General features: G+C 44.8%; 1 protein-coding gene across 4 annotated transcripts in view; it reads left to right on the plus strand.

Annotated features, from left to right (window-relative positions):
- exoc4 (exocyst complex component 4) overlaps positions 1–27,207 on the plus strand; it is a 90,945-nt gene extending 63,738 nt beyond the window's left edge. Inside the window, exons 14-23 of one of the 4 annotated variants that reach the window (XM_076111342.1) lie at positions 3,758–3,894; positions 4,952–5,107; positions 6,862–7,040; positions 14,267–14,411; positions 16,927–17,105; positions 17,358–17,517; positions 20,466–20,505; positions 20,699–20,755; positions 20,895–20,954; positions 26,699–26,774. In XM_076111342.1, coding sequence (XP_075967457.1) covers positions 3,758–3,894; positions 4,952–5,107; positions 6,862–7,040; positions 14,267–14,411; positions 16,927–17,105; positions 17,358–17,517; positions 20,466–20,505; positions 20,699–20,755; positions 20,895–20,906 — 1,065 coding nt within the window. In that variant the 3' untranslated portion in view covers positions 20,907–20,954; positions 26,699–26,774. Of the gene's footprint in view, positions 1–3,757; positions 3,895–4,951; positions 5,108–6,861; positions 7,041–14,266; positions 14,412–16,926; positions 17,106–17,357; positions 17,518–20,465; positions 20,506–20,698; positions 20,756–20,894; positions 20,955–26,698 lie in introns of those variants that run through there. The other 3 variants (XM_076111340.1, XM_076111341.1, XM_076111344.1) reach the window with 3 other exon arrangements.

Below are 27,207 nucleotides of genomic sequence, written 5' to 3' on the forward strand. Positions count from 1 at the left end.
GTCAGAGTTTAAACAAACTTGAATACAAACCCACGCACACGCACACACACAAAGAAGTATGTGTCGTGGTCGAGCAGGCACGAGCGTGGAGGGCCATCCGGTGTGCGTCAGGGGAGTCTTCGGAGTGTTTCTCGACTGTGACGTTGATGAATGATCTGTCAAGACGATGTCCCGCTCATGCCCTGCTCCCCCTTTTTACCCAGGAGAGGGACAGCCTGTGCATGGGAGAAAAGGGGGAGGGGGGGGAGGTGAGGTTAGGTTAGGTTATCGTTGCATGTGTTCTGGTTCGCGTGGGTGTGTGTGTGTGTGCAGTTGTGTGTACGCACTGCTGAGTATGTATTATTTTGGGAACCCGACAGTCGGACATGTGAATGTCATGGGATCGGCATTACACGAGTCAGCGGTTCAGGGTCAGGGCAAAGAGCACGGGGGTTAAACACTCTGAACCCTGCACAACCTTGTGCCCCCCCCCCCCCCCCCCCCACTATTTTAATGGTGAAAAATCCGTGATCCGTTTCCGAGTCAAACCCGAGGCCCTCGGGTCCTCCCCTCCTCTTCAACCGCTTCATCACAGAAAACCTTTTAAAACAAACTGCCGTTCACGCACAACGTGCACTTAGATAGTCCACGTGAGCACTTCCTCTCCGTACCCTCCTTTTTCTACCTTAGGTAACAAAACACAGCAGCACAGAGGAGTACATCCCTGCTAACTGTATTCATTTCGTTCCCTGCATTTTAGCTTTTTACTCACTCCGTCAAAGGAAATAACTACTTTCAGCAGCAGCTCAGCGTGGTTGCTGCAGTGATGACCGTGCATTAACAGCTTTTTCCGCTGAGGCGCCGCTCTGAGTGCAAGGCCTGTCTTGTTGCTGCCATTAAACCACTATGGCCATGACCGTCATTTTAAACTCTTTTAACAACTGCAGTTTACCGCTCGCACATTCTCAGATCCATTTGCAAGACGCGAGTGTAATTCCCCTTGATGACCATGCTTTTTCCTATTAATGATGTAACAGAGTGGAGGCAAAGTGCAACCAGGCTCAGTTTGAGGGGTAATGCAATACTGTGAAGTGGAATTGCAGGAGAATTGTGGGTGTTTCTCACATGATGGCGCAGTTTGTTGACCTTTTGGGAGGGGGAGTAAGATGGACAGAGACGCCTCCACAGTGGATGTTGTCTCCTCTGTATCGGTCAAGAAAGATGGAGGAGACGTAGCCGAAGACCCTCTCTATACCTCTCTCTCTCTCAGCGCTCCCCTTTTTCTCAATCTGTCCCTTGATTACTTTTTAATGATTTCTGCTGCCTAAGACAAATGGCTGTGTTAAATGAGCAGAATTAGACAAGGGAGCTGAGCGCGGGAGTAATGGATCGGGGCATCCAGTGTTTACTCTTCTCCATTCACTGGCTTGGCCCGCTATCGAGCTCTGTGTCTCAAAGTCGAGGCGGCAAGAGGGGAGGGCCACTGTTGTAATTCTGACAACACATTAACATATTGGCAACTTCTGTACACCATAATGTTACATTTCTCATATTTCTGTCATTTGTTAGGATTAATGTCATGTATTTTATGCTATATCAGCTGGATTAAGGCTACAATATGAAGCACATCCCGGATGACACTTTATATTATGTCTGATTTCATTATTATCTGATGTAACAGGATTTAAATGATCAGTTGTTTGGATATTCCACATTTGCCTTATTCTTATATATGCTATTTAATTCAGTACTTGATGTTTTTTTTCTTACTGTTTTCCCAAAAGGATTGTTGCTATGTATGTACTAAATCAATCCAGTTTGATTTATCCATATGATTTAATTATTACAAAGTCATTTAGATCATAATAACCGTAGCACTGTCATGGACTCTGTCATGCACTCTTACTGACTGAAGTCAGTCATGCTGAAGTTTCCCAGCGACACCCACTGAATCCCTTTCAGCCTGTAATCTGACCTCCCTGGAGTAGGCAAGCAAAATAACTAAATATTTCCTTTTTATATTATTTTTTTAATACAGTTTTAAGTGTTAAGTGGTTTGCAGCAGGGGTTCTCAACCCTTCTTCATTTTTAACTTAAGGCTGATTGTTAAAACATTTCCGAGGACCACCTTCCCAGTTAAATTAGAAGAAGAAAAAACATTACATGACAAAATGAAGGAGTAAAATAAACTGGGCTGCACAATGAATATGTATGGCACTGTCAGACATAATGACCAAAATAATGATTCTGCTTACCCTCGCCCACGGGGTGAGAATAGCATGGTTTATGAAACCACCAGCCTACACTGGGAGCTGCTGCCAGAGCCGCACTAACAGCGAGCCCTCCTGCAGGGTCTGTGTGTTTCTTCCCACCCTGGCAGGCTGACAGGGAGTCAGGCATGGACAGCAAAGGGTGCTCCCTTGGCAGAGACAAGGCCTTGGTTAGCACTCCATGGGCACGGGCACCGCTATGGATCATTACTCCCCTCAGTGGAGTGTGTGTGTATGTGCTTGCCTGAGATGAAACACAGTAAGAGCTATTAATATTGATATCATTTCATCACCTCAGGGTTCTTTCCATATTTCTGATGATCAATTACAGTCACTACTGCCCCCTACAGTCCTTCCAGCCACTTAGGCATCTCGCTACCGGCCTTGAATATTACTTCAGTTAAAAAAGGAGACATTTTAATTTTACCTGTCTAAGATTCGGGCATATTATTGATATCATGCAGACTCCATGTTGTATTTCCACTATTAAGCAAACGAGACGCTGACTCTGGAATAGATTATCTGGTTGTCTGTGTGTTCTGCTCGGTTCTGGCAGGCAACACTAGAAAGCAAGTACTAGCCTCTCGTTGCCAAAACATTCCCCCTCCTGCAGTTGTTCGCGCCCACCGCATATCATTTCCATTTCATTCATCTTTGACAAAGCTATTATTTTTTTTCCCCATTTCACACCTAAACAATGGAACTCCGTATTAAGCTAAGAGTGAGATGAATATTAGGAATCTATGAATGATGAATAGATCTCGCGTGTTTAACTTAAAGAGCCCACCTCTGTGTATCTTTGTGCGGGATTGCTCCGCTTCTCTCACACACACTCTGCTGCTTTCGTAATCGTAGCGAGTTTCGGAGTGAGTGTGGCAGGGCTATCGCCAGACTAATAGCAAGCTATCACTATTATTGGAGATGTAGGATAGATTGGTTAAGTGCTAGGAGCAGGCACGCTGGAACCTGCTGAGTTGTAATCTCATTTAACAGCTCTTGAATTGCTCAAAGGTGTGTGTTTTGAAAAGTTTGCTCGCTGCGTGCATGTGTGAGCGTGTCTGGGGACACGAAGCTGCTCTGCTGTTCCCGGGCCAGCTATTAGTCACGCAGGAGTGGCTAATCTGTAATGGCTGCTGTCACAGCCCTGCCGTGGCTCCTGGTGATGGGTGCACTGTGACAAATCCACACACACACAGAAGTTTTCAACACACCCAAATATGTGCACTCACACTGATTCACTTACATGCAGTACGGTGCTACAACTTCTGACAAGCTCTCCAGCACCAGTCATCGGTCCAGCCGCAGGTGACAGATAGACAAGCGACGCTGGAGCCATCCGGTTATGCTGGCACTGCGGCAGACCGGATCCGACTGAGCACTTGCATACAATCCTCCTTTATTTTTCTGTGTCACTTCCTTTCCTCATCTTCGAGTCCAAAATTCGACATGTTCTTGTCTAAATGAAACCAACCCATCACTCTGTGCTCTCCTCCCGTTTCTGCCTCCAGAGCACGGTGGTAGTGGAGAAGTCCATCCAGGATCTGATGAGCCTGATGCAGGACCTGAGCGCCTACTCCAACCAGTTCCTGGAGATGGTTTGCGACAAGCTCAAAGAGTACAAGGAAATCTGCAACACGGCTTACAGGTAAAAGAAGAAGAAGGAGGAGGCTAGCTCACCCGCAATAGGATCTGAAATCTAGAGTATTACAGCCACTTTAACGATTACCTTTTACTATTTTAATTCTTTAAATTATGAAGGCTCACAGCATTGAGAAATATGGAATTAGATTTGAATGTTTCTTTTTCTTTTTACACACACTCAATCGCACACACACTGGTGCTGTGAAAGGCCATCCATCTGTGCTCTCCCGGGACCATGTAACACCTGGCCAGGTGAAGGGGGGAGGGGAGGGGGAGGGGGGCTAGAGAATACGGAGGGATAGGAGAGGGAGTGATGAACGGGCCAGGAGATGCTGGGAGTCCATCTGGACTCCGTCACAGGTCAGCCTCAGTCTCACTGGGGCCTCGGAGTGATAAAGATGAACCCAACCGAGGCTGCCAGAGTGTGTGTGTGTGTGTGTGTGTATATATGTTTGTGTTCCTGTGTGCATTTAAACATAAACAAGGCTGTGTGTGTGTGTCGCTCGTGTAAAGGTCTTTTATGATATTAATTGCAGTACCAAGCAGTTTCTCCAACCCAGACATATGCACACAAAGCAAATAAATGTTGGCAGGCTGCCCCAATATCTCTTCACGCCAAATCAGAGCTGCTGTAAAACCACTTTAATGTCAGTACAGATGCTCATGTTCAGCTACCTGACTTGTATTTAATATTAATGCAATTGACTACTTTTGAACTACACTTGCTGCGTCGCAAGTTTTTGGTGGAATGTCGTGAAATTTTGGGACAGACATTGTTGGTCTGCAGAGTGTTACTTTTGGGAATCCCTGATTATTTTTTTTTTCCACCTCACATCATGACAGAAACCTCTAAATATAAAGAATGAATTCCATTCAACCTAGGATGTATATTGAATGTAATTATATATTGATCTAACTAACATTTTAGCATGTAACACGCCAATATGTGTGCAGCTGAATCTTGTCTCTTCTCATCATCTTGTCATTATTTGTGTCTGTTAAGAGCAACAGCGGTGCACATGTTACGTTGTCTGAATGTCGTCATGTCTGTGTGTCTTCAGGGGCGTGGTCCAGTGTGAGGAGAAGCTCACCATCAGCGCCTCCTGGTCCAAAGACGAGGACATCAGTCGTCTGCTCCAGTCGCTCCCTAACTGGGCAAATATGACCCAACCCAGACAGACGCGACAGAAGAGAGAGGATGAAGAGGACTTTACTCGGTACACTCACGAACACACACACATACACAAAACACATGCACTATTTCATATAAACGTGCAGATGTCCATGTGTTAGCACAATCACAATTCTGTCATAAAAAAAAAAACTATTCTCAAACAAGTAGAGTAACAAGCGCACACTATACACACACACACACACACACACACACACACACACACACACACACACACACACACAAACAAGGAGAAGTAGACATACACCACCACACTTGAGCAATCACGCAAATAATCCCTCCCTCCCGTCTTTGCTCGTTTATTCGCATATTATTGAACCCTCTGTTGTTGACTAAGATGCACCCATAAAATAAGTCATGATTGCTCTTTTAAACACCCTCTATCTGAAGGAAGTAAGGAAACGAGGGAAGAACAAAATAGGAAAATATAAGGAGAGCAGACGGAGGTGGGGGGGGGGATGGTGGGGGGGGGGGGGGGGTGTCTTATCGAAATTGCCTTTGAAAGTGCGCACTCTTCAGGGAACACTGGAGCTCATCGAAGCGGAATAGTAAAGTAAATAAATAAATTGGTTATGTGGCCAGAGAAAGTCAATCTGTTGTGTGCACGCTCCCTCCCTCTCTCATACTCCCTTTCTCAAACACACACACACACACACACACACACACACACACACACACAGAGGGCTCAGAGATAGCAAGGGGGAGACAATAACACTGTTTGATTTGAGAGCCGTAGATGTTTTCATCACTATGAAACGGGGATTAGCTTCTGCACGACTGGCAACCCAGTGCGTTAATGAAGCCTCATTAATAAACTACACATGGCTGTGTGCGAGCGAGACAATGCGTGTTTGTGTGTCTGGCGTTTCTTTTTACCCGTTTGTTGTTCAATGGATCTTGATCTTGCGGGCATCCCAGTGACTCTGGAGGCCGGTCCACATGCCATGTGTTTGCAGCGCTGCGCCGTTGAGATTCAGTTATCCAGCTTCCCCGCTCTCGCCCCATATTTGGTGCCAGTTACCAGTCAAGTGTCCTTAAACCACAAGCGCTTGAAAATATACAAAAAAAAGGGGGTTTTGATGTCTTTGTCTTTGTTTTTCCACCCTGTAAATCTCTGCCGTCTGTTTGTCTTCCACTTCTAAATGCTCTCCATCACCTGTTGTTTCCCCCCCGACTGTTTAGCTATGAGCAACTTCCTCCTTTTAAAGTCCTTTAAAGTCTTTTAGCACTGTAACTTTCTTGAGCCCCTTTCTTCCTGACTTCTGTCTTTTTATACGTCTTGTTGCTGATCACCTAGTTTGGACGTTTGTGCATCACTGCCCGTATTCACACATGATTGTGCACACGAGCATGGGATTACTGTAAAACTTTAAACCTCTTCAAATAAACACACGCTGTATGAACACACTTTATAAACAGATGAAGCAAACATTTGCACAACCATTACTTTCAGCAATCCATTACGTTTTATTTTATGAAAATTGTCTTCTATTATAGCATTTATGTAAACCACTCACTGCCTCTGCAGCGCAGACATTTGAGTCCAACCACCAAACCAATAGCTAGTCATTTTCTGAAAACTTAATGCTGGAGACTGATTATAGGGTTTTTTCATACGCATGCCTCTTGGACATCAGACATGTAATTGTCTATCCCTTTTTTTGATAGCAGTCATTTTTGATAAAAGGGTGTTTGCTGTATGAGAGATGGCCAAATAATGTTTTTCTTTGCCAACAACATACCGTGTATATCCTCCTAACTCTCTCCTCTCTCATACAGGGCGGCTTTTGCTAAGGAGTCGGAGGTGCTGACCGGAAACCTTGGAGACAAGTTAATCCCCCAGAATGAGATCCTGCGGGACGTCAGTGACCTGAAGGCTCTGGCCAACCTTCACGAGAGCATGGAGTGGCTCGCCAGTCGCCTCAAGACCTTCTTCACCAACCTGCCTCATGCCTCCAGTGAGTAAGGGACGCGTCATTTGGGATATGGAAGTAGCTGACGCTTTGTTCTTTTCTTGTATTGCCGATTGTCAGTACGGTACAGTTTACATCATTGCTTCTGAAGCCCTTCGACCATCAGTTATGACGAGCACCCAGCAGTTATTACGATGCTGATGCTGACTTATTTGTCACTGCATGGTACGACTCTGCTCACTCTCACTCTCGATCATTACCATTGACTAAAACTGTGGCTAGTACCTGGTACTTATTTTGGTATCACCTCCGTCGAGGCTAACGCTCAATATTAATGAAGAACATCACCCCTCACCTCATCTCCTTCTCTCCTAGTTCTCCCAGCAGAAACCCACACATCTGACTTCTCATACTTCTTCAGCATAATGAAGCTGTCACATCTACGCATATAGGCAAGAAGCTGTAGCATCACTCGGTGTATGCACAGTGATTGACAGACTGTATGCTGATTGTCTTCACCTAACGGACTGGATTCTCTTGTTCCTTCTGACTGGATATATCTCAAGGTGTGACTCAGTTGATGAATTTAAATGAGGAAGAACTTTGTGATATTTTCGACACTAGTATTTACATATGCAGTCAATTTTGCACCTACACCCGGCACACTGACGCCAACGCAGACATCTGTTGCTGTAAACTTGATTATTGTCTTCGATACATGAGTTGTGCTCGGCAGATGGTTGCATTGCACCACAAATTAGATTATCCTTCCTGTCACTTTCTATCCTCAGTTTCCTGTTTTTTTCCCCCCCAATTTGGTTATTGAGGAAAAGACTGAGTATTTGTGTGTGTTTTCACATCACATCCAACAGATTTCGGGAGTATGATGGGTAAACCCTGCAGACACCTGGAGAGCAATATAACATCTTGGACATTTTTTTCAGGAGACGTTGCTACTCGTCTCTCAGGTCATTGAGCAGTTATTGATCAGAACATCACTGCAGATTAAAAAACCAACAACAGTGTCCGGATGGTTTATGGAGGGTCACAGTCGGGGGTGTAGGAAGTTTTCTCATCCTTAGCTGCAGCACTTTTGTAGTAACGCTTCTTACCTGTGCCTCATTAAGTTCTTGTTTGAGTGTGTTATTATCACACACTCATTACCTTCTCTACTGGAGTTGTCAAAGAGCACTTTACACACACACACACACACACACACACACACACACACACACACTATCTTGGCTCTCCCTCTGCCAGTGTGTGTGTGTGTGCATAAATGCCTACTCTAATTTAGGACTTCATAGCATTTCATACATCCCCTGCTCAGTCATCACTTTTGTATCATTAATCACTGATCAAAACGAGGTGTGTGTGTGTGTGTGTGTGTGTGTGTGTGTGTGTGTGTGTGTGTGTGTGTGTGTGTGTGTGTGTGTGTGTGTGTGTGTGTGTGTGTGTGTGTGTGTGTGTGTCCATTTTGTCTCTATGTAGATCTTGTTAATCACTAATCATTTAACAGTAATGCTTTTATCCTCATCACTTTAAGAACATGCTTAATCTCTTGATGGAGCTTCTAACATCTTGTAATATTATTCTTCAAGTTCATATCTTGTATTTCAACATCATATCACAGCAGTCGAGGCGTTACACTCCCATTAATCACTCTTACAGTCGGGCCAGGTTTGGTTTTCTTCTGTAACTCTTGACTAGCAGCCTCTTATTTTTGCGGTATAAATGTTCAGTGAAACATAAACGAATGTCAGACTATTTTTCTTCAGTCATGTTTATTTAATGCGTTGTTTATGTCATTCTAAGAGGCTCATTCAATATTTAAGATATTTAAGAATGTCATCAAGCTGACGGGTAATATGTCATCAATCTTGACAAGATGATGCTCTTGAAGATTCTGTTTTCCTTGAAAAAGGCTCAAACGTAAGAGTACTTTGACATCCATTTAGTTTCTATTTCTTATTCATGTTCTTCAGACAGCACTGGATCAGAACCGTATCAGTAATCGCCACATTTGATTGTAAAACATGCGTCAATGTTTTGTCTTCTTTTCATGCAGCTCTTTCATTCGCCCCTGTAGTTATAGCGTGACGGTACTCTGGAGGTACTTGTGTATCTCGGTCCTCTAGCAGAGCTCTGGAAAATAATGCACCTTCCCTAGAGGGACAGACAGAGAGAGAGAGAGAGAGAGGGATCCAGGCATTATCTGGTCACAACTCTCTAGCTTCGATTGCTCGTTGAACTCGCACTGTTTCGCTCTCTTTCAGGCATAAAATAATTAAATGAGAATTTTTCAGATATTCTTATTTGGGCTCGACTTTGCCGCTATCTCTTTTTAAACTGTTCCCTTCCCTCTCACTCTGAGGCCGGCTTTCTTCGTTTATTCATAGATAAGAATTCAATAAAAGTACGGCAAGGGACGTGACATAATTATCATTAATTCTGGCGGGTGGCACTAATGGGAAGGATAGGGCAGTCACTTATCATGCTGGGACAGCCTCCGTATTGTTCATTATTTAGTGTTTGCCGAGCTGATGACGGACTACGTGTGTGTTGGTATGGGTGTTAGTGTGTGTGTGTGTGTGTGTGTGTGTGTGTGCATAAGCATGCACTGTGTAGGATGGGACAAGGGTACGGCAGGGAAAAAGGACCCCACCTTATCTCATCCTCCACCCCCCCCTGCGCCTCACGTCTATGCCTCTCCAAATTGGATTTTATATTACAGAAGCAGTCAGGTATGAACAACTCATTTTCCTCTCCCTTTTTTTTTCCTTCTTTTTCTTTCTTTCATTTCTCTTTCTGACTTTCTTGCTTCATTCTTTCTTTGTATTTCTTTCTTTCTGTCTCGGTAATTCTTCCTTCCTCCCTTTCTTTCATCCTTCCTTCCTTCCTTCTGCACTTCCTCATCCCGGTGCTGGTGTGAGAGCACTGTTCTCTCTTCTCTTCGAGTGGCATGGGTCTGGTGGATTCTGTCCATGGCTGGGTAATCTCTTCAGTGGATGTTTGGTTTGGTCACCTTCCTGTGTGATTGAATCCTTCTGGATGTGTAGCTACACACATTGTTATGCACTGAAGTCTAAAAAATACATTCAAGTTGTGTGACACATACAGTTTTGTGTCTGAATATCTGTGAGTGTCAGATTGTGTGTGCGTGCGTGCGTGCGTGCGTGCGTGCGTGTGTGCGTGCGTGTGTGCGTGCGTGTGTGCGTGTGTGTGTGTACGCATATGCAGACAGACCACTGATGGTGATTTGCCGTGAAGGTGGCTGCAGAAACGGTCTTATCACCCATCTGGTCGCAGGACTGGACTTCTAATCCACTCTGACAATATTTACCCAACAACACACACACACACACACACACACACACATACACACACATACACACATATCTGTGGGGCAATGTCAGCATGACAGCCATTTTTCTTACCGTTGACTGCTGTGTGTTTATATGAATTTTTGACATTTTTAATAATATTTGCCAGTGTGTCTGGTTGCCCTGCTGGATGTTTGTGTACTGAAAATGGACCAGCAAATAGAAGATCATAAACAGTTTGAGGAGCTGTCTTAGTTTTTTTTTGCAGACTCTTGAGCTGCCGAGCAACACTTAATATTCTTGTGTGTTCATGTCGGAGGCCTGACCATCATGAGATAGAAACAGGCCTCTAATCCACGCTACAGGGTTTCAGTACAATAACCATGTGTTCTCCTTGTGGGAATAAGTTCCTTCTCTCCTCAGCGGTTGCTCTGCTGCATGCGGAGGGCTTATGGAATACACTTTTTTTTAACCTTGACTATAGTAAGTGCAGGTCTTTCCCTTAAGCTAACTCATTCTTATTCACTGCAGAGGCCTGGGGGACAAGTTGCAGTGGGAGAATACGGTGTTGTTTTTTCAGTATGAGATATTGTCTTTTGTTTCATCCATGTGGGTTTTTATTACTGTTTCTGAGACAGTAGACAAGCATGTGTCTGGCATTCTCTCTAATTATAAGACCCTATTAAGCAATTTGGGATCTTCACTTAAACAAATCTATCAGTCTCTCTCTTCCCTCTCACTCTGTCGCTTTCTCTCCGGACAGAAGTTGAGATCTCCGTGTGCAAATGTTCATCCTCCACCAGAGGCAGCAAAATAATTAATAACTCCCCTCTCTCTCTCTTACTCAGTCATTTATGAATTATTCATCATTCCACCACTGCAGGATACTGTCCTTTGCTTATCTCCATTTTCTCTCCATTCCTCCTTTTTGTGTTTTTTTTTTTTTCAAACTAAACAGATCATGATTTGTATCAAATGTTGGCGTCTGTATTAGTCAATGCCACAGACAATGTCAAGTGACGTTGCTGTGTTGTGCTCTTAATATATTGTTTATCCCCTTAATGGCCCACACGTCAAAGAGTGCAAGATTAGCTTTGAGTTAATATGAATTGTCCGTGTATGTATGCATGCATCTGCATGCTGTGTGTGTGTGTGTGTGTGTAAGAATGTGAACTCCATCACTGATCGTCTCCCTTAATGTCTGCCACCCTCATCTTCCTGCAGATGGCAAGCAACAGACGTTTGTCTTAGATGGGATTCGAAAATAATTGGATAAGCACAGCGCCCACATACGCGCATACCTACACATGAGCGCATAAAGAGATACATGACACGCACATACATATCCTCACGTTTAATCAGCAGAAAAAGAAAAAAAGACGGCAAGAAAGTTGTCAGTCAGGACCAATGAGTCGTCTCCTTTGGCCCGTCTGTCCCTGACTAATGGTGCCCCCCCCCATGCTGCGACGCCTCCCTCGCATCATCAAAGCACTGAGGCCGGGGTGGGGGGCGCATTAGGAATCAGCGCTTGTCTGTGTGTCTGTGCACATGTGTTTTTGGGCGTGTGTGTGTGTTTCACGAACGCCCCCCACCGGAGAGACCTCCAGCAGTGTGTGCCACAGCAAGCCTTTTTTTTTTCCTTTTCTGCTGCCAAAGTGAGTGAGTGTAATGCACATGAGAGGAAGCAGAAGCCTTCGAGTCACTTTCACAAACTCGCCTATGTGCGCACACACACACACACACACACACACACACACTTTTGGAGGGAAAACACTCCTGCAGGCAGAGCAAGTGAAATTCCCTCTCTCTCTCTCGCTCTCTCTTTCTCGTACACAAACACAACACAAGCGAAGAGAAGGCAAAATGGTCTTTATCAGACAAATATACACGAGCCTTTTGTCAGGTGCTTTAAGTAAGGCTATATGTGTATATATCAAAATGACAGTTTCATATCTGTATAAACATCCAGGACACTGCCAGCTGCACCAAACACTTGTTGATGATGATGTTATCATTCCACTGCTGCCGATGGACCTCAGTAAAGTCACAGATCATCCGATGCAGCGTTCAGGTTACTCATCTGTCTTGTAGTTGTGGCTTTCCGTTTGAGTGGCGGTATTGTGTTTCAGTGCTGCTTTTCTGTATCTATTAATGATCTGATAAGATGACTCGGGGGGGAAATATACAGCATCCGCTGAATACAATCAAATGAAGTCTATTAATGTCATTATGCTCCGCTCCCTTGAGAAATCACTGTGGATTTTTTCTGTTAGGACCGATCTTGTTTGTTGTTCCTGTGGCTCATTTAGCCGGATTAACGTTGACATTGCCAACATCAAGATCTGATCCTTGGCTCTCAGGTTTCTGCTGCTGAGAGACTGTCACCAGTGAAGACATCATGACTGCTGATTGACTTTTTGTTTTGTTTGAGTCTGAGGAGTTCGGGCAAGCTTAGTATTGCTCTCACACTGGGTTATTGTGGAAAAAGTCAGATGAATGAAAATAAAGACCGTCTCTCACACACACACACACACACACACACTATCAAGAGGTTTACTCAAGAAGACAGTCAATTAGTTAAGTTCACAGCATGTACATATAGCACTTCTACACACACAGCCCCGCACATTGCATGCACACCTTTAATAAGAAACGCAGTCTCCAGCCTTTATCTCTATGTGTTGGGCACACAGGCCATAAGCGCAGCTGTCAGAGTGATGTCACCTCACATTCACAGGTGTGTTTGCTTTGTTGATTGGACGGGCATGACACATGCCTCGCCGCTGTTTGAGTAAGCCAATGGTCTCCCCTCTTATCCGGGGTTAAATTGGAGCGACACTGTAATGGGGACAGCAGCACATATTCGTCAGCCCAACCAACATGAGCACACAGCAGCACTTACTGCTACAGGCTCTCTATAGGTATGCGATATGTGAGTTGACCCACGTACAAGCGGTGAAACCAACAACTTTGGATCGAATTACCTGTAATCTCACTGAATATCAGTCAAAGGTATTAATCATAGAGAGGGGGAGGACGAATGAACAGCTTATGTCGGCCTGAGTTTAGACTTGCTGCCACTCTGTTTTTACTCTGTGTGCGTGCGTGCGTGACCTTCGGAAGGGCAGGAAGAGTAACTGGGGAGCTGGCTTTGACTGCGGCACATCGATCGTGGACCCCTGCATTCTCCTGCTCTACAGTCATTCTTCGTACACACACACACACACACACACACACACACACACTCGCCTCATTGACCAAATAGACTTACATATGACTGACGGGGCCAATTTCTCTCCCTTTCCACTACTTGCTAATTTATGGCCATTGATCTGCACCGGGCTGAATTTATATACACTCATCATACTCTCTCTCTCTTTCTCTCTCTCTCTCTCTGTATCTCTGTCTCTGTCTCTCTCTCTCTCTCTCTGTATCTCTGTCTCTGTCTCTCTCGCTCTGTATCTCTGTCTCTCTCTCTCTCTCTCTCTCTCTCTCTCTCTCTCTCTCTCTCTCTCTCTCTCTCTCTCTCTCTCCTGACACACACATACACACAGGTCTTTTGTGTGGTTTACAATGCAGTGCACTGACACATGCTCCTGCTGTCTCAGCACAAGTGGCGAGAAGAAAGTACAAGAACAAGCTGAATGACTGAGGAAGTGTGTGTTCAGTGGAAGTGAAGCTAATGGTTTTCTTTTGTGTACAGTATGAGCCGGTCAGCACCTGATCATGTCGGTATGAAATGACATGCCTGCAGTTCACTTTGGATCACGGAGCAGTGTGTGTGTGTGGGCACAAGAGGTCGGGGTCAACTATAGAGTACCACCTCTGGAGCTAAAGGGGCTTCAGGAGCTTGCTTAAGCCCTCTTCAGCAGCATCCAGACATTTAAACGTCGTCCTAGGTCTTTAATGGTGTCATTGTTTGTCATCCTGTCTATTCCGTCCGTCCAGGTGTGTCTCCATGCTCAGCGGACAGCCAGGTGGTCGGTGAGAGCGAACGGAGCAGAGAGCAGATTCTCCAGACCCTGAGTGACCTGTCGAGGGGGTTCCAGGATATTGCAGACCGCTGTCTCCTGGTATTGCACCTGGAGGTCAGGTATGCAGCAGAAACTCACTCTTCAGGAATGGAAACACACGCAGGGGTTCTGTTTGGTATTAATACATCTTACCGTGCCCTCGTTACCCTTCGAGGTGACAGATGGCCTCAGTTTCTCCGGCAGAACTGAATGCTCCAAAGTCAATGTCACTGTCGGACTATAAATAGTCAGGAGAGCTTATTTCTATTTGTTTAAACACTTTAAAGTTTGATGTTTTAAAAGGAAGCGAACCCAGTCAGAATGATGTGAATAAAGCTATTAAATCAAGTATCTCATTTATTTGAATATATTTATAAAACACGCGTTTCTGCTCTTATTATCTAATAGCTTCTACACCATTATAATCTCTATATAGTGCTCAAAGCAGGTTGGGTTGACTTGACCTTGAACGTTACATTTTTCCAACCGAGCCTGCTGCGCGCATTGCTTTACCATGTAAGCCGGCATCAGCGTCTGCATCTTGACGTGTTGACGAGTTACAAGTGAAGATGTGCCGCAGTCTTCTTTTCAAGGGTGGATGCGTGTTTACTCGACAGAAGAGCAGCACATTCAATTTCATTTGCTCCCCCAGATTGCCACATGCCGGCTAGTGCACCTTGATTAGCATCTCTGTCTGTGTCATGTGTTGTGTGTGTGTGTACCATGTATGTGCTTCAGTTGACACGCGTGTTGCACTTTCATCTTCGTCCCAAGAAATGTGGCATGGGCGCGTTCATATTGTGACGAAACACAGATTGTGACGGTGTGACTTTAAATCATTTACCGCTCAGTTACCACGATCGTACTGCGCAGGCTTAGAGGGGATTTCATTAAATGTTATGGACACAAATGATTAGTGGCACCATAAATGCAGAAGTTCAGGAGTTCAGTTTATACTTTATACTCTTGATTATGTGTTTGTGTGAATGTCAATAACCAAGTTAATTTACCACACCATATACTCTCTCCCCCACACCCGCTAATAGTCCTCCATCATCCCTCTCCTCTTCCTTCCATCCCTCCATGTACCACCATTTCCCCGAAGACTATTATATAGCTTATGCAATATTGTTTATGATTTCAGTAGAAAACCCTCCCCGAGGCTGATGTCTAGCCATATGCTACACTCCATTGACTCTCCCCATCTAGCGAATTTCCCCTGATAGTGGTACCAGTTAAATGAAGCCATGAGGAAGAGAGCAAGAGGGGAGGGAAGGAGGAGATGGGGGAGAGATGAGTGTAGAGGTGAAAGCGACGGTGGGGGTTAAAGAGAAGGGAGATACAGTAGCTAAGTGGAAGAAATGATTGAATAGAGAGAGAGAGAGGGAAGTGAGATGGACGCTTTGAAAATGTGGTGTAGTTGTTGGCTTTGCCTTCGGGGGAAGAGACATTCACCCATATCATTTTCTACCTTTCTGCTCAGGGCACTGTGGTGATGGAATTATGAGAGTATTGACTCCTTAAGTCGAGACCGAAATGAGCCTCCTATGGACCTAAAGGTCCTCCGACTGTGATGGAGGTGTTTAAAAGGGCAGAAAGATGCAGCGCAGTGTGTTAAAATCCACTCCCTCTGCCATTACAGTCTTCAACATAATATGAAAGATGAATGTTACCATGAGCATAACATGTTAACATGGACAAACCCGTATTCTTTATTCTTCACTAGAACCAACAATGGTTTGCTCCACAGTTAACAAAAAGTAAATAGAATATAAACATCTTACTTGAAAGTTCTATTTTCTGATATTATGTCTCTTGTAACATTAAATCAGCCTTTTTCCTGTTAGTTGGATACGAACTTATTTACAAAAGAAAAGTGAATAGAAACACTTGTTTATGCCACATTTACTCCACCGGAGCTGCTCGCTGGCCAAGGGCACGACGCCATGTTTGTTACACTTCTTCATTCAACTTTCCCTGAAAAGAAATCTAGCTCAAATGAATTACAAAACGTATAAAATGCAGTATGTTCGATGTAAAGATGAGCTTCTCCGGCATACACTCTATTAAAGTTAACAAATGTGTGAAGGACCCATGAAGGAAGAAATTTGCAGGTTGTTATATTTCAATACAAGACCTGAAGTGGAAGCATGTTTTTAATTAGCTGTAGGCTTTATATTTAATGCATGTTTAAGTGTTTTTTTATACCTCAAACTGTTTTAAAACATACTTTAATTTGGCGCTGTGCTCTTCAGATTGCCTTTAACCAGAGTAGTATCCAGCAGTGATGTAGTGGTTGGTGAATAAGTGGATACATTATACCTACTCTACACTCTAGAGTAGGTATATATATAAATATATATACTTCTAACTATTTTAAACTCTGAGGACATATTCTAAGGATGAATACACCTCATACATTCTCACCTCTTTACAGTATATTAAGCTCTATTCTGACTTTTTCCTCCTCATTCCCTCACTCTTTGGGTCATTATAGCAAAATGTGATGTGGAAGAGGACAAAGTCAGACATCTAATTTTCCACTTTCTCCTTCCCATCCCTCAAACTTCTTCACCCGACCACGTCTCGATCCAGGGTGCATTGTTTCCATTACCTCATCCCCCTGGCTAAGCAAGGCAATTACGCCATCGTGGCTAATGTGGAGAGCATGGACTACGACCCGCTGGTGGTGAAACTGAACAAGGACATCTCAGCCATAGAGGAGGCCATGGGGGCCGGCCTGCAGCAGTACAAGTTCCAGTACATCTTTGAAGGTCAGCACGGACCTGGGGTGAAGTATTAACAGCTGAGAAATACTGTCAATAGTGAAGTCTTTATGGGTCATGTGGTTGTTGAGTACCTGAATCCAATGTGAAAAGGTGCTTGACAGAAGAACCCTTTCTTCTCTATTCCCTTCTGCTTCCCCTTTTTAATGTCCTTCTCTTCTTTGAGTCGTCTCTGTGCTGAGCTGACAATAACTGTGTCCTCCTTCTCCTCTTCCCCTCTCGTCTCCTCCCTCTCTCTAGGTCTGGGTCATCTGATCTCCTGTATTCTCATCAACGGGGCCCAGTACTTCAAGAGGATCAGCGAGTCTGGCATCAAGAAGATGTGCAGGAACATCTTTGTCCTCCAACAGAACCTCACCAACATCACCATGTCCAGGGAGGCTGACCTCGACTTTGCCAGGTAAGAGTCTTTTCAGTGCCGTTCACCCGGAGCAATTATTGTTCCTCCGCACCGGCAGAACACACGGAGGGAATTTCTTCAAATCCGGCACACAAACGCATTTTTGTCCCTAGCTCTATAATTGACATGCTAATTATGACAATTCCTTAATGTCTGATAGGATAAAAGGATGAAGTGATGACATTTTGGACAGATGTGGATATAAACTGCGACGTGACTGCTTGGTGGAGGCATGCAACCGTGAGGCGGTAATTGTAGTTTTGGAAAACCTCTCAACCAGAAAGGCTTGACTCGTATCTGCACTTAGTTTCCAGCAGCACGGGTTTGGAAAAGACTCATAACCTTGCACTGGAGTAGCTGGCAGAAGACATCTTGTGCAGTCAGTGTCTCTAAATTGTCACACTCTCGCCAACACTTTTCTAAGTGCTTACTGGTTTTTCCTTTGCTTTTTTTTTTTTTGCTGTTGTCATGGTGATAAAGCCTCTGATATTACAGGACTGTTGAAACCCAAGACGATAATAACCTTATAAATAATAATATCAACACGTATGAGTGTGTTGGAATCTGTTCTGCAGTTACTGATGATGATAAAAGTAGCATTTCTTGATTATACATACGTCAAATATGAAAAACTGTATTATGAAGCCATCGAATCAGAAATACGCACTTGGCTGGTGATCCGGTAACATCTAGTGATGTATTGGTCCTACCCTGTTACACACCTGCACAGACACACACACACACACGCATGCACAACGTCCTCAAGTTCAGACGGCAACTATATCGATGCACAAGGCAGGCAGATGGTCAGACAGGTTGTCAAGCAAACTCTGTGTGTGTGTGTGTGCGTGCACACGGTTGTTGGTGTTTATTTGGTATTCATACATTTATATTTTGTGAGTCTACCTGCTGTTGCACAGTGATGTCCAGCCCTGACAGGGAGTCGGCGCTCCGATATCTTTGAAGGCTAGAGAGAGAAAGGAAGACATACAGAGTTGGCTGATTCAAAGTATTCATATGTTGTTTTTCTCTCCCTCTTTCAGAAGCTTGTGTCCTTGACAGACCAGAGTGTGATGGAAAAGATGGAGTAAGAAAAGAGGGCTCGAGGGGAGGAATAGAAAAACTAAGTGAAAGGAAGTTATAGAAAAGATGTCTTTCATCGAAAAAGGCATAGAGTGGAGTTGGGGAAGATGGCGTGGATAGAAAATGACAGAGAGAGAGATGAAGATGAGAGAGAAACGGGGAGAGAGAGAGAGAGGTCCCGTCCTTTAAAAAAAGCAAAAGACGTAGAACACATGCTCTGTTTCTAAAAACACAAAGTTAAGGCTGTGACATGCTTGTACGGTTAATTATCTCTTGGACTCCTCACGACTGTGTCATACGTTTGAGTGGATGGGTGCTCTCTGTTTGGACGTTGCTATTGTTTGTGATATGCCGGTATTGCAAGCCAGGTTTCCCTCCAGGAAGGAAACAAAAACAAAGAAGTAAACTGAACTGTGCTGGATGTGGAGGACCGTTGGTTAGCACGTTATTTCTACCCTCTGTCAACTTTGATTATGGAGAAATGCCAGTGATGGCTTCTCTGTCTTTTCTCTCTCTCTCTCTCACTCTCCCACTCTCTGATTACGAGGCGTGGGCGGTGTGGAGGTGTTGATTGGGAATTGCAGAGCGCATTGTTTACAGATTCATGGCTTTTTGGATTGGCCGGCCTCCGGCTCCAAGACACACCAACACACACACACTCACACACTCACACACATGTGGAATGCATCCCTTGCTCTCACCCATGCACAGACTCTCAGCCAAGCCAATCAGCATTTTGAAATCACCATATTTATGTTTATGACATGAATATTCATAAAGCGCGCTCTGTAGCTCACACCTGTGATTGGAAGTGACCATACGGCCTGTATAAGAAAATATGATAAAGATGAAATTATGCGTTTGCGGCTTCCCAAAAAGTCATCTTTTTTATGGTTCCTTTTGAAAAGACTACAACTAAATCCTCTATACGTCATAGGTATTGAAAGATACACACATACTGTACACATACAATTTGAAAAACCTCTAGCAGTTAAGATGCTGAGAAAACTAACATTGGCCGACCAGAAGGAGCAGTGAACGGAGAGGATGAGGGACTAAAAGCAGGATATTCATCAGGACTTCACCTCCAGAGAAACGAGAATGAAATGAGAAAAGGAAGGGATCGCAGCAGGAAGCCTGCTTTTGAGAAAGGCTGCAGATGTTTGCCTGTGTACCCGTGTACTTCTATGTCCATGTGCGTGTGTTTTGGCTGTTTTGCTGCATCTCTGTGCTTGAAAGGGAGAGATGAGAGAGACCTGGACAAGGGCACAGCAATAACCATTGATCTGAGTTAAAACTAAGGAGACGCCCGGTAACCAACACTGCAGAACTCATAAAGACACACACACACTCTCTCACTCCCCCCCCCCCCCCCCCCCCCTCTCTCTCTCTCTCTCTCATAACATGTGAAGAAGGATGGGGAAACAGGGCCCCCTTGTGGCTGAGTCCAGTTTTTATACAGTATGATACTGTGAAAACCTACAGTATCTCAATTGCTACGGTTGTCGTTGCTGTCAGGGTGTTAAAACTCACATGTGTGATGAGTGTGTGTGCATGCGTGTCTGTATGGAAAGGTCCTATGGCGATCTCTTGTCTCAGTCGGGGAGTATGCCAGCGATATCAGCCCGTGGGTCAAGGTCACACAAACACACAAGTGGACGAACACAGACCATCTGCTCAGAAACAGTTCAGGGGCCTCAGTCCTGTTCTGCAGAACAGTGTTTCACTGCAATGTCACATCTGTGTGTGTCACTGCAAAGTCACACGTGTGTGTGTGTGTGTGTGTGTGTGTGTGTGTCACTCCATTGATCTCCTCTCATTGTCCTGTGTGTCCACCTCTCTCGTTCGTTCGTTCTGTTTTCTAGTTTCTTGACAAGCAGCGATGAGGTGAAGGTGATGTCGTTGGTGAGTGTTTTGTAAAGACTCGACCACAGTAGTTCCAGAGAAAGCACAGCAAAACTTTCAAAAACTTAGTGTTGCCTGGCAACAATCCACTCCAGCCTAAATGAATTAGCTGTCGCTGAGATTTGATTGTTTGCTCGGTTAACGAGTGACCTCGAAACCTAGTTTTTTTTTCTTCCTTTTACCTGTCGTCCAGTTCCCTTCTGCTCTGCACACGTCTACGATGGTTTCAGCACCGGTTGTTTCAGATCAGGTGAGCTCAGGGAATGACTTGATGTCATGAGACTTACACTGGGTCATTGGGAAATGTGTGTGTGACTGCATTGAAATACACACATGGATTCAGCCTCAAATTACCATTCTATTAGAATTCTCTCTTTGTTTTACTGCAGCACACCATGTAAACCAAACTTGCCGAAAGCACAGGAGGCAGACGCCCCAGACACAACAGTGTATGTGTGTGTGTGTGTGTGTGTCATACAGCAAATGTAAATAAATGTGTACCTGTTTGTCTGTGTAAATATATTTTCCTTCCGGCGCGGCAGCATTTAGGGTGTTTCAGGACACACTGAGACATAAGAAACTCGTAACACACACACACACTCACACACACACTCACTCACTAACGCATACACACATGCGGTGGAGCTCTGAGCTGCCCGCTGACCTGTGTAGGCAGGATGCCGGGCTGTCATAACATCCTTAGCTAACTCACGAGCCCCTTAGCCCGTAGCTAGGCTAAACACCAGTCTGACAGGCTCACTGCAGAGATGCCCCAGGGTTCAGACCATCGCAACCACCTGTCTGCTCCTGGAGATTACCACGGTGTGCGGGCGCACATGTGTGAAATGTACAAGAACCCTGTGTACTACGTATTGTCCCGAAGTGTACTCCCTCAGCTCCGGTGTGTGCGCACAGCCAACAGTCTTTGGTTTTGTGTGTGTGTGTGTGTGTGTGTCGAGGTGACAGGCTGGTGTGTCTACAGAGAATGTGGTAATAAGTACAGTTGACGGCCGTGTCAGGAGGTAGTGGGTGTCAACAGATAAAACTGTTTGTATTTAGGCCTGGCTTCAGTACACTGTCTCTTCGCTCAGCTTCTGTCTCCCTTCCTGTCACCTTGTGTCTCTCTCTTTATCTCCCTCTTCCTCCTCTCTCGGTCCCTTTCTCTTCATTTTTCCTTTTCTCTGCTACCGTCCAACACCTCTGCTGAATTGTTTTTGTCTCTGCTCCCTTCTTCTTCCAGCGACTCCTCTTCCTTCGCTTCTGTTTTTTGTGTGCATTCGCAAGATGCCGTATGATGATGATGGTCTTTGCTGTGTGTGTGTGTGTGTGTGTGTGTGTGCGCGCGCGTGTGTGTGTGTGTGTCTTTGCTGATGAAGCTTAAGTCTGTGAGCAGACCTTTCCTCATTACCAGATGAGAGACGAATGCGCTGCTTTGGAGGGAGAGAGAGGGAGGTGAGGGAGAGAGAGGGAGGGAGGGAGAGAGGTGAGGGAGAGAGAGAGGAGAGAGAGGGAGGGAGAGAGAGGTGAGGGAGAGATTCTTCCGAGAGAGATTGATAAAGGCAGAAGGGTGTAAAGACTCTAAGCTGGCTTATTTGAAAACACCATTTACATGTCAAAAAGACAACACGAGCATTTTCACATCGTTTTTGTGAAGATATTTTCGTGCAAGATTTCTAAATTTATACTAAAAGAGAGGAAGCAATTCAAAATCCCGGTATCTGTTATTGCAGCAACAAGTCTTGATTCCAGCTAACGTAGAGGTTTATCCACAGCCTCTCATGTCTCCTCCTCCTCACCTCATCCCCCCCCCACTAACTAACGTGTTGTTCCAAACTCGCTGACAGAGGCAGCCTGTAATGATCTTAATATCGTACACGCCGAAAATGAGGGGGAATGAATTGTGCTGATTCCTGTCTTTTCCCTTTGCTTGTCTTTGTCTTCGTCGTGCCGTGTTCCTCATACATATCTGTCCTATGCTACATCCACGCACCACACATTTACTTAATATTCTTTGTATACAAGGAGGGGGGGGGGGGGGCTAATTAAAATGTAATAGAAAGTGCACCATGGAGGCATGTTGACGCATACACACATGCCTGCTGGTCACTAAAGCAGTGCTCTTATAGACTTCTGGTTGAGGCAGGTGGAGATCAGACATAAATAGAGTCGGACTTTAAGGAAAGAGGCAATCAACAACAATTCACTTTGGTTTTGTGCGTGCGTGCGTGCGTGCGTGCGTGCGTGCGTGCGTGCGTGCGTGTGCGTGTGTGTGTGTGTGTGTTTCACCAGGGGGTTCTGTCTTGATGGTGGGGTGCTGATAGATTTTAATCTTATTAACAGCCCTTACCCTGTTTGGCAAATGGCTTTCCAACCGCTTGGGTAATGAACTGTTTGAAAGTGTTTTCAGCACACACACGCATGCCTCACTTCAACACAAACACACCTTACACTTTCTCTTTCTGAACCAGCCCCCTCCTCTTTGTGCTGAGCAGAGGCCAGATTGCCAGCTGTCCTCACATCTCAGACACACACACACACTGGCTTTCTGTTTTGTTATTAGATGCTACAGAAGTGGATTTAGTGCCGCCATCCTCAGTTATAAATGAGCTTTAGTGGCTTTTAACAAATCCTGTGTGATTTTCCCTAAATGCATCACTGCCAGGTGAGTTATAGTTGCTATTACACTGTAGTTAAGCCCTGTTTTATTGCCCTGACGAGGTATTTTTTACTTTCACTTGGCGGCTGCTGCTGCATCACCAGATAGAGTCCAGAGCTTTCAAGTTATTTTTACTATTTTATTAGAGAAATAGAGTGCTACAATTTGCATTTCCAGTTTCCTCGTCTCGAAGTCGGTGGGTTTATTGAATGGGTTTTTGCTTAAATGCCTGAAATAAAGTCTGTGGTTAACACGAGCTAATAAGATACCCCTCTCGTGAATGTCTTTTAAAAGGCGGTTTGCTAACAAGTGGCCTCATGCCGACTGTTCTGCTTTTACAGCCTCGTTGTGTAGCGTCGCAAGCTTTTCTTTTTATTGCTGCCGATTGCATTCATGCTTCAAAAGTCATAGAAGCGGTGTTTATTTGTGAAGATTATTTTGCAGACTTTAGAAAAACGTCCAAACGGAATCGGGTGTCTAAGTGCTCACAGCCATGGTTTCACTTTTCGGCAGGTTGTCGTTCATTTCCCACTGTGTGCATAACTTACTAGTCTACCAGAAGGGTTTTCTTAATTGAAACGGGGAGCTGAGTCTACAAACTTGTCAGCCAATACAAACTCCGCGACAACAACTTGGAGATCCATTTGTACCGGGAACAGATACTTTTTTGGGCGGTTTTAAATGTGCATCCATCATCATTTGTACAGCCACACCCTGACTCAGCTCACACCGGGCCAACAGGCGAATGCACCCTGGACAGATCGTCGATCTATCACAGGGCTGACGCGTACGTACAGACAGACAATGCTCTTAATGCTCTGTTCAAAATCAACAGTTTCTTTCCTCTGCTCAGCTGCTTCCCATCGAGAGCCAAGGATGGAGATTTGACCGAGTGTAGCCTTCTGTTCAACAAAAAGAAATGTGTGTATTCGTCTCTGTTATACGCGTTTTTCCCATTCGATCAAAAATATATGATTTTCCGCAAGCAATCGCTGCGTCTAGGGAAATGGTTTTTGCTTTTGAACTGGTGTTTTCCTGTGTGGGGTAAATGCGCCAACACTCAAAACACATACTTTGCATATACAAACGGATACAAGGCAGAGGCACCAACATTTAGACATTTACACAGAAACATAATGAGATAAAACCACATGTGGGATCCGTCTTTATCCCGCTCTGGCTTCTGTCTTGCCCCCCCCGGTTAAGGAGTAAACCGTCGTGACCCTCATCAATATTGACAAGCGTATTCATGAAATGAGCTCAAGGAAGGAAAAATGAACAAGACCTTGGAGAGAAAATTGAGAGCAGGATGGGCGAATGAGACGGAATGCAAATGCTTCGATGACCAAGGGCATTACTTGTCAGGGGAAGGCCAAAAAACAGATATTCTGCACCTCTGGTCCTCACTCATCTCTTCAGTCATCGTTCTTTTTTCCCCCCCTCTCTCTTTGCATATCATCCATTGTGCCCCTCCGTTCCTTTTTTCCCGGTCTTTCCCTGCCGTTGAATCTCCAAAATGACAGCACATAAAACAACCGTGGAACAGAAGCTCCCCGAGTGCTCATTAAGGCCTTGTTAGCATCCAAAATGATCATCTCAAGGAGGGAATCGTTCTTGGATGGGTGATGGAGCTAAACAAAGGAGATAAAGAATCCTTTTCTCACCAAAGTGTCTTTTTACTGCGCCATATCAGAAAATCACTAAAGAACTGAATCCATTTACTTTCATCTTCCACCGGCACAACAGAGAGCTTAACCCTCCTCCTCCCTCCTCCTCCAGGCGCTTTGCCGGACATAATTATAAATCACTTGTTTTCTCTGCTGTCGCACAAAGAGAGATTTGGAAACAGGTGGACTCGACATTTTATTTATTTTCCTCCGAGGCCCTTTCATCAGCATAGCAATGTCAGAGCTACAATTATCTGTTCACAGAAGAGCAAAGCACCCGGAGCCTCTGCTGTTGAGCGACTGGCGTCTGCCCTTGGCCAAGGTGGCCAGTTAATGCCGGTGGAGGAAACTTCTTTTGCCTGAAAGCTGTCTCCGAGAATATTCACTGTCACACGGAGGCACCAGCTCATTAATATGCATATGCTTGTCTTGTTACACGGGGAGCCGTATTTCCATGTCTACACGGGAGGAGGAGCGTGAGCGGCATGTTAGCAGAGCAGCAGCTTCAGTCCTTCGGGCTCTGTCCGTGTGTCTACACGGGATGCGTTCAGGTGCAGTTTTGAGTCTCGGTCACCCAAGTTTTGGCAGCGCTCAAAGCCCGACAATCATTGTAGTTATGCGGAGATAATATGTTTGGACTGTAATGTTACTGCCAGGTCAGCTGTTTAGCACTCTGTAAGAAGGACCACAATCTAGCACAAAAGTTAAAGGCGGAAGAAATAACAAACCAGCAGTTTTACACATTTTAAGCAGTTTACTTTAAATCACATTTAATTTACGTCATAGCGTCACTTAACGCCTGTGTTTTACAAATTCACATTTTTTTTCCCTTTCTCTCCAGCCCTCCATTGGTTTCTGTCTATCTCCATAAAATATGTGCATTAATTGACTAAATTACCAGACAACAACAATGTTATATTGACAAAAATGAATTGCCTAACTCAAGCAAATTTTCAAGAGTCACCTCATTGATTTTCGTATCGCACAGAAAAGCTGCTTATCTAGCAAATCTATGCCCAATGCATAAACTAAATGTCCCCTCATTCTAAACATACGTGTCATAATACAGTATGTGTGCAGCTCACCTCTTGTCCTCTTGCATTGACTGTGTCTACAACTACTTTATGGAAGTGTACCATTAAGTGTATCTTTAGAGAGTGGGATTTGTCCACAGCCAGGGGCAGATGGTGGGGGACATCTATTCTAGTGTGTGCTCGCGGTTTATTGTTCCTGTGAGGGTTTTAAGGCATAGTTGCCTGGCCAACACGATCCCTCAGACACACACTCTCCAAGGTATTTGACCTGTTTTGCCCCCCGAGTAAAGAAAACTGTCTGTCCTGCATCCCAACACTCGCCTGTGCATTCATTACCGCACCTCCAGTTCCTTGCCAAGCAAATGCTTTCTGTAAATTGTGCAGTAGGAAGTGTGTGGTATTCACCAACACTCCCTTTGTGCTCTTTCGTTATCAGTATGTACTTCATGGTCATTTTTTTTCAAATGGCCCATTGTGGCGTCAGGTTCTGGTTAAAGACCTATTAATTCCACACACACCTCTCCGGTTCCGGCTCTGTCAACAGTGCTTCATTAAAACGCTCAATGTAGTTTGTAGCCGGTGAATGTTTTCCCTCCACCTTCAATGCTCCCGTTGGCGGCAGGGTGAGGTCCTTGAAGTCCCTTTTAAGAAAATTGCGGTCGACAGCAACAGCAGTTAGTTTGGCTTTTGTGTTTACGCTTTGTTGATGTTCTCCTTTTTATTCTGCACTGGAATAATACATCGAGCAATATAAAGTGTTCTGTGCTCGTTTTCTTTATCCATACCCTCCTGACATTATTTCTCTCTCCCCTCGCTCCTCGTGTGTCTCCATTCAGGCAGTACTACGAGATGCTGTACAACACCGCAGACGAGCTGCTGAATCTGGTGGTGGACCAGGGTGTTCGCTACACGGAGCTAGAGTACATCAATGCCCTGTCCTTACTCCACCGCAGCCAGACGGGCGTCGGGGACCTGAGCACCCAAAACATCCGGCTGCAGAGGCTGAAGGAGATCATCTGTGAGCAGGCCGCCATCAAACAGGCCACCAAAGACAAGAAGATCACTACGGTGTGAACAGGACAGGGTGGGGGTGGGGGGGGGGGGGTTGATGGCCCATCAAGAAACCTCTGTCCTAAAAAGAATGTGTTTCCGCTCCTTCGGTTCTGTCGGGTGAGAACACATGCAACAGATAATTGGGCCATGTATGCAAAAGTAAGGAATGGTGGGGGATATTTGGGAATTGGGTTAGAAAACACTGAAATAGAGGCTTGCTCTATACCTAGATCATGTGTCATATATATATATATATATATATATATGTATATATATATATATATATATATGT

This window comes from Anarhichas minor, unplaced genomic scaffold (genome assembly GCF_050575085.1).
Source record: "Anarhichas minor isolate MPS153535 unplaced genomic scaffold, ASM5057508v1 ptg000045l, whole genome shotgun sequence".
Taxonomy (NCBI): domain Eukaryota; kingdom Metazoa; phylum Chordata; class Actinopteri; order Perciformes; family Anarhichadidae; genus Anarhichas; species Anarhichas minor.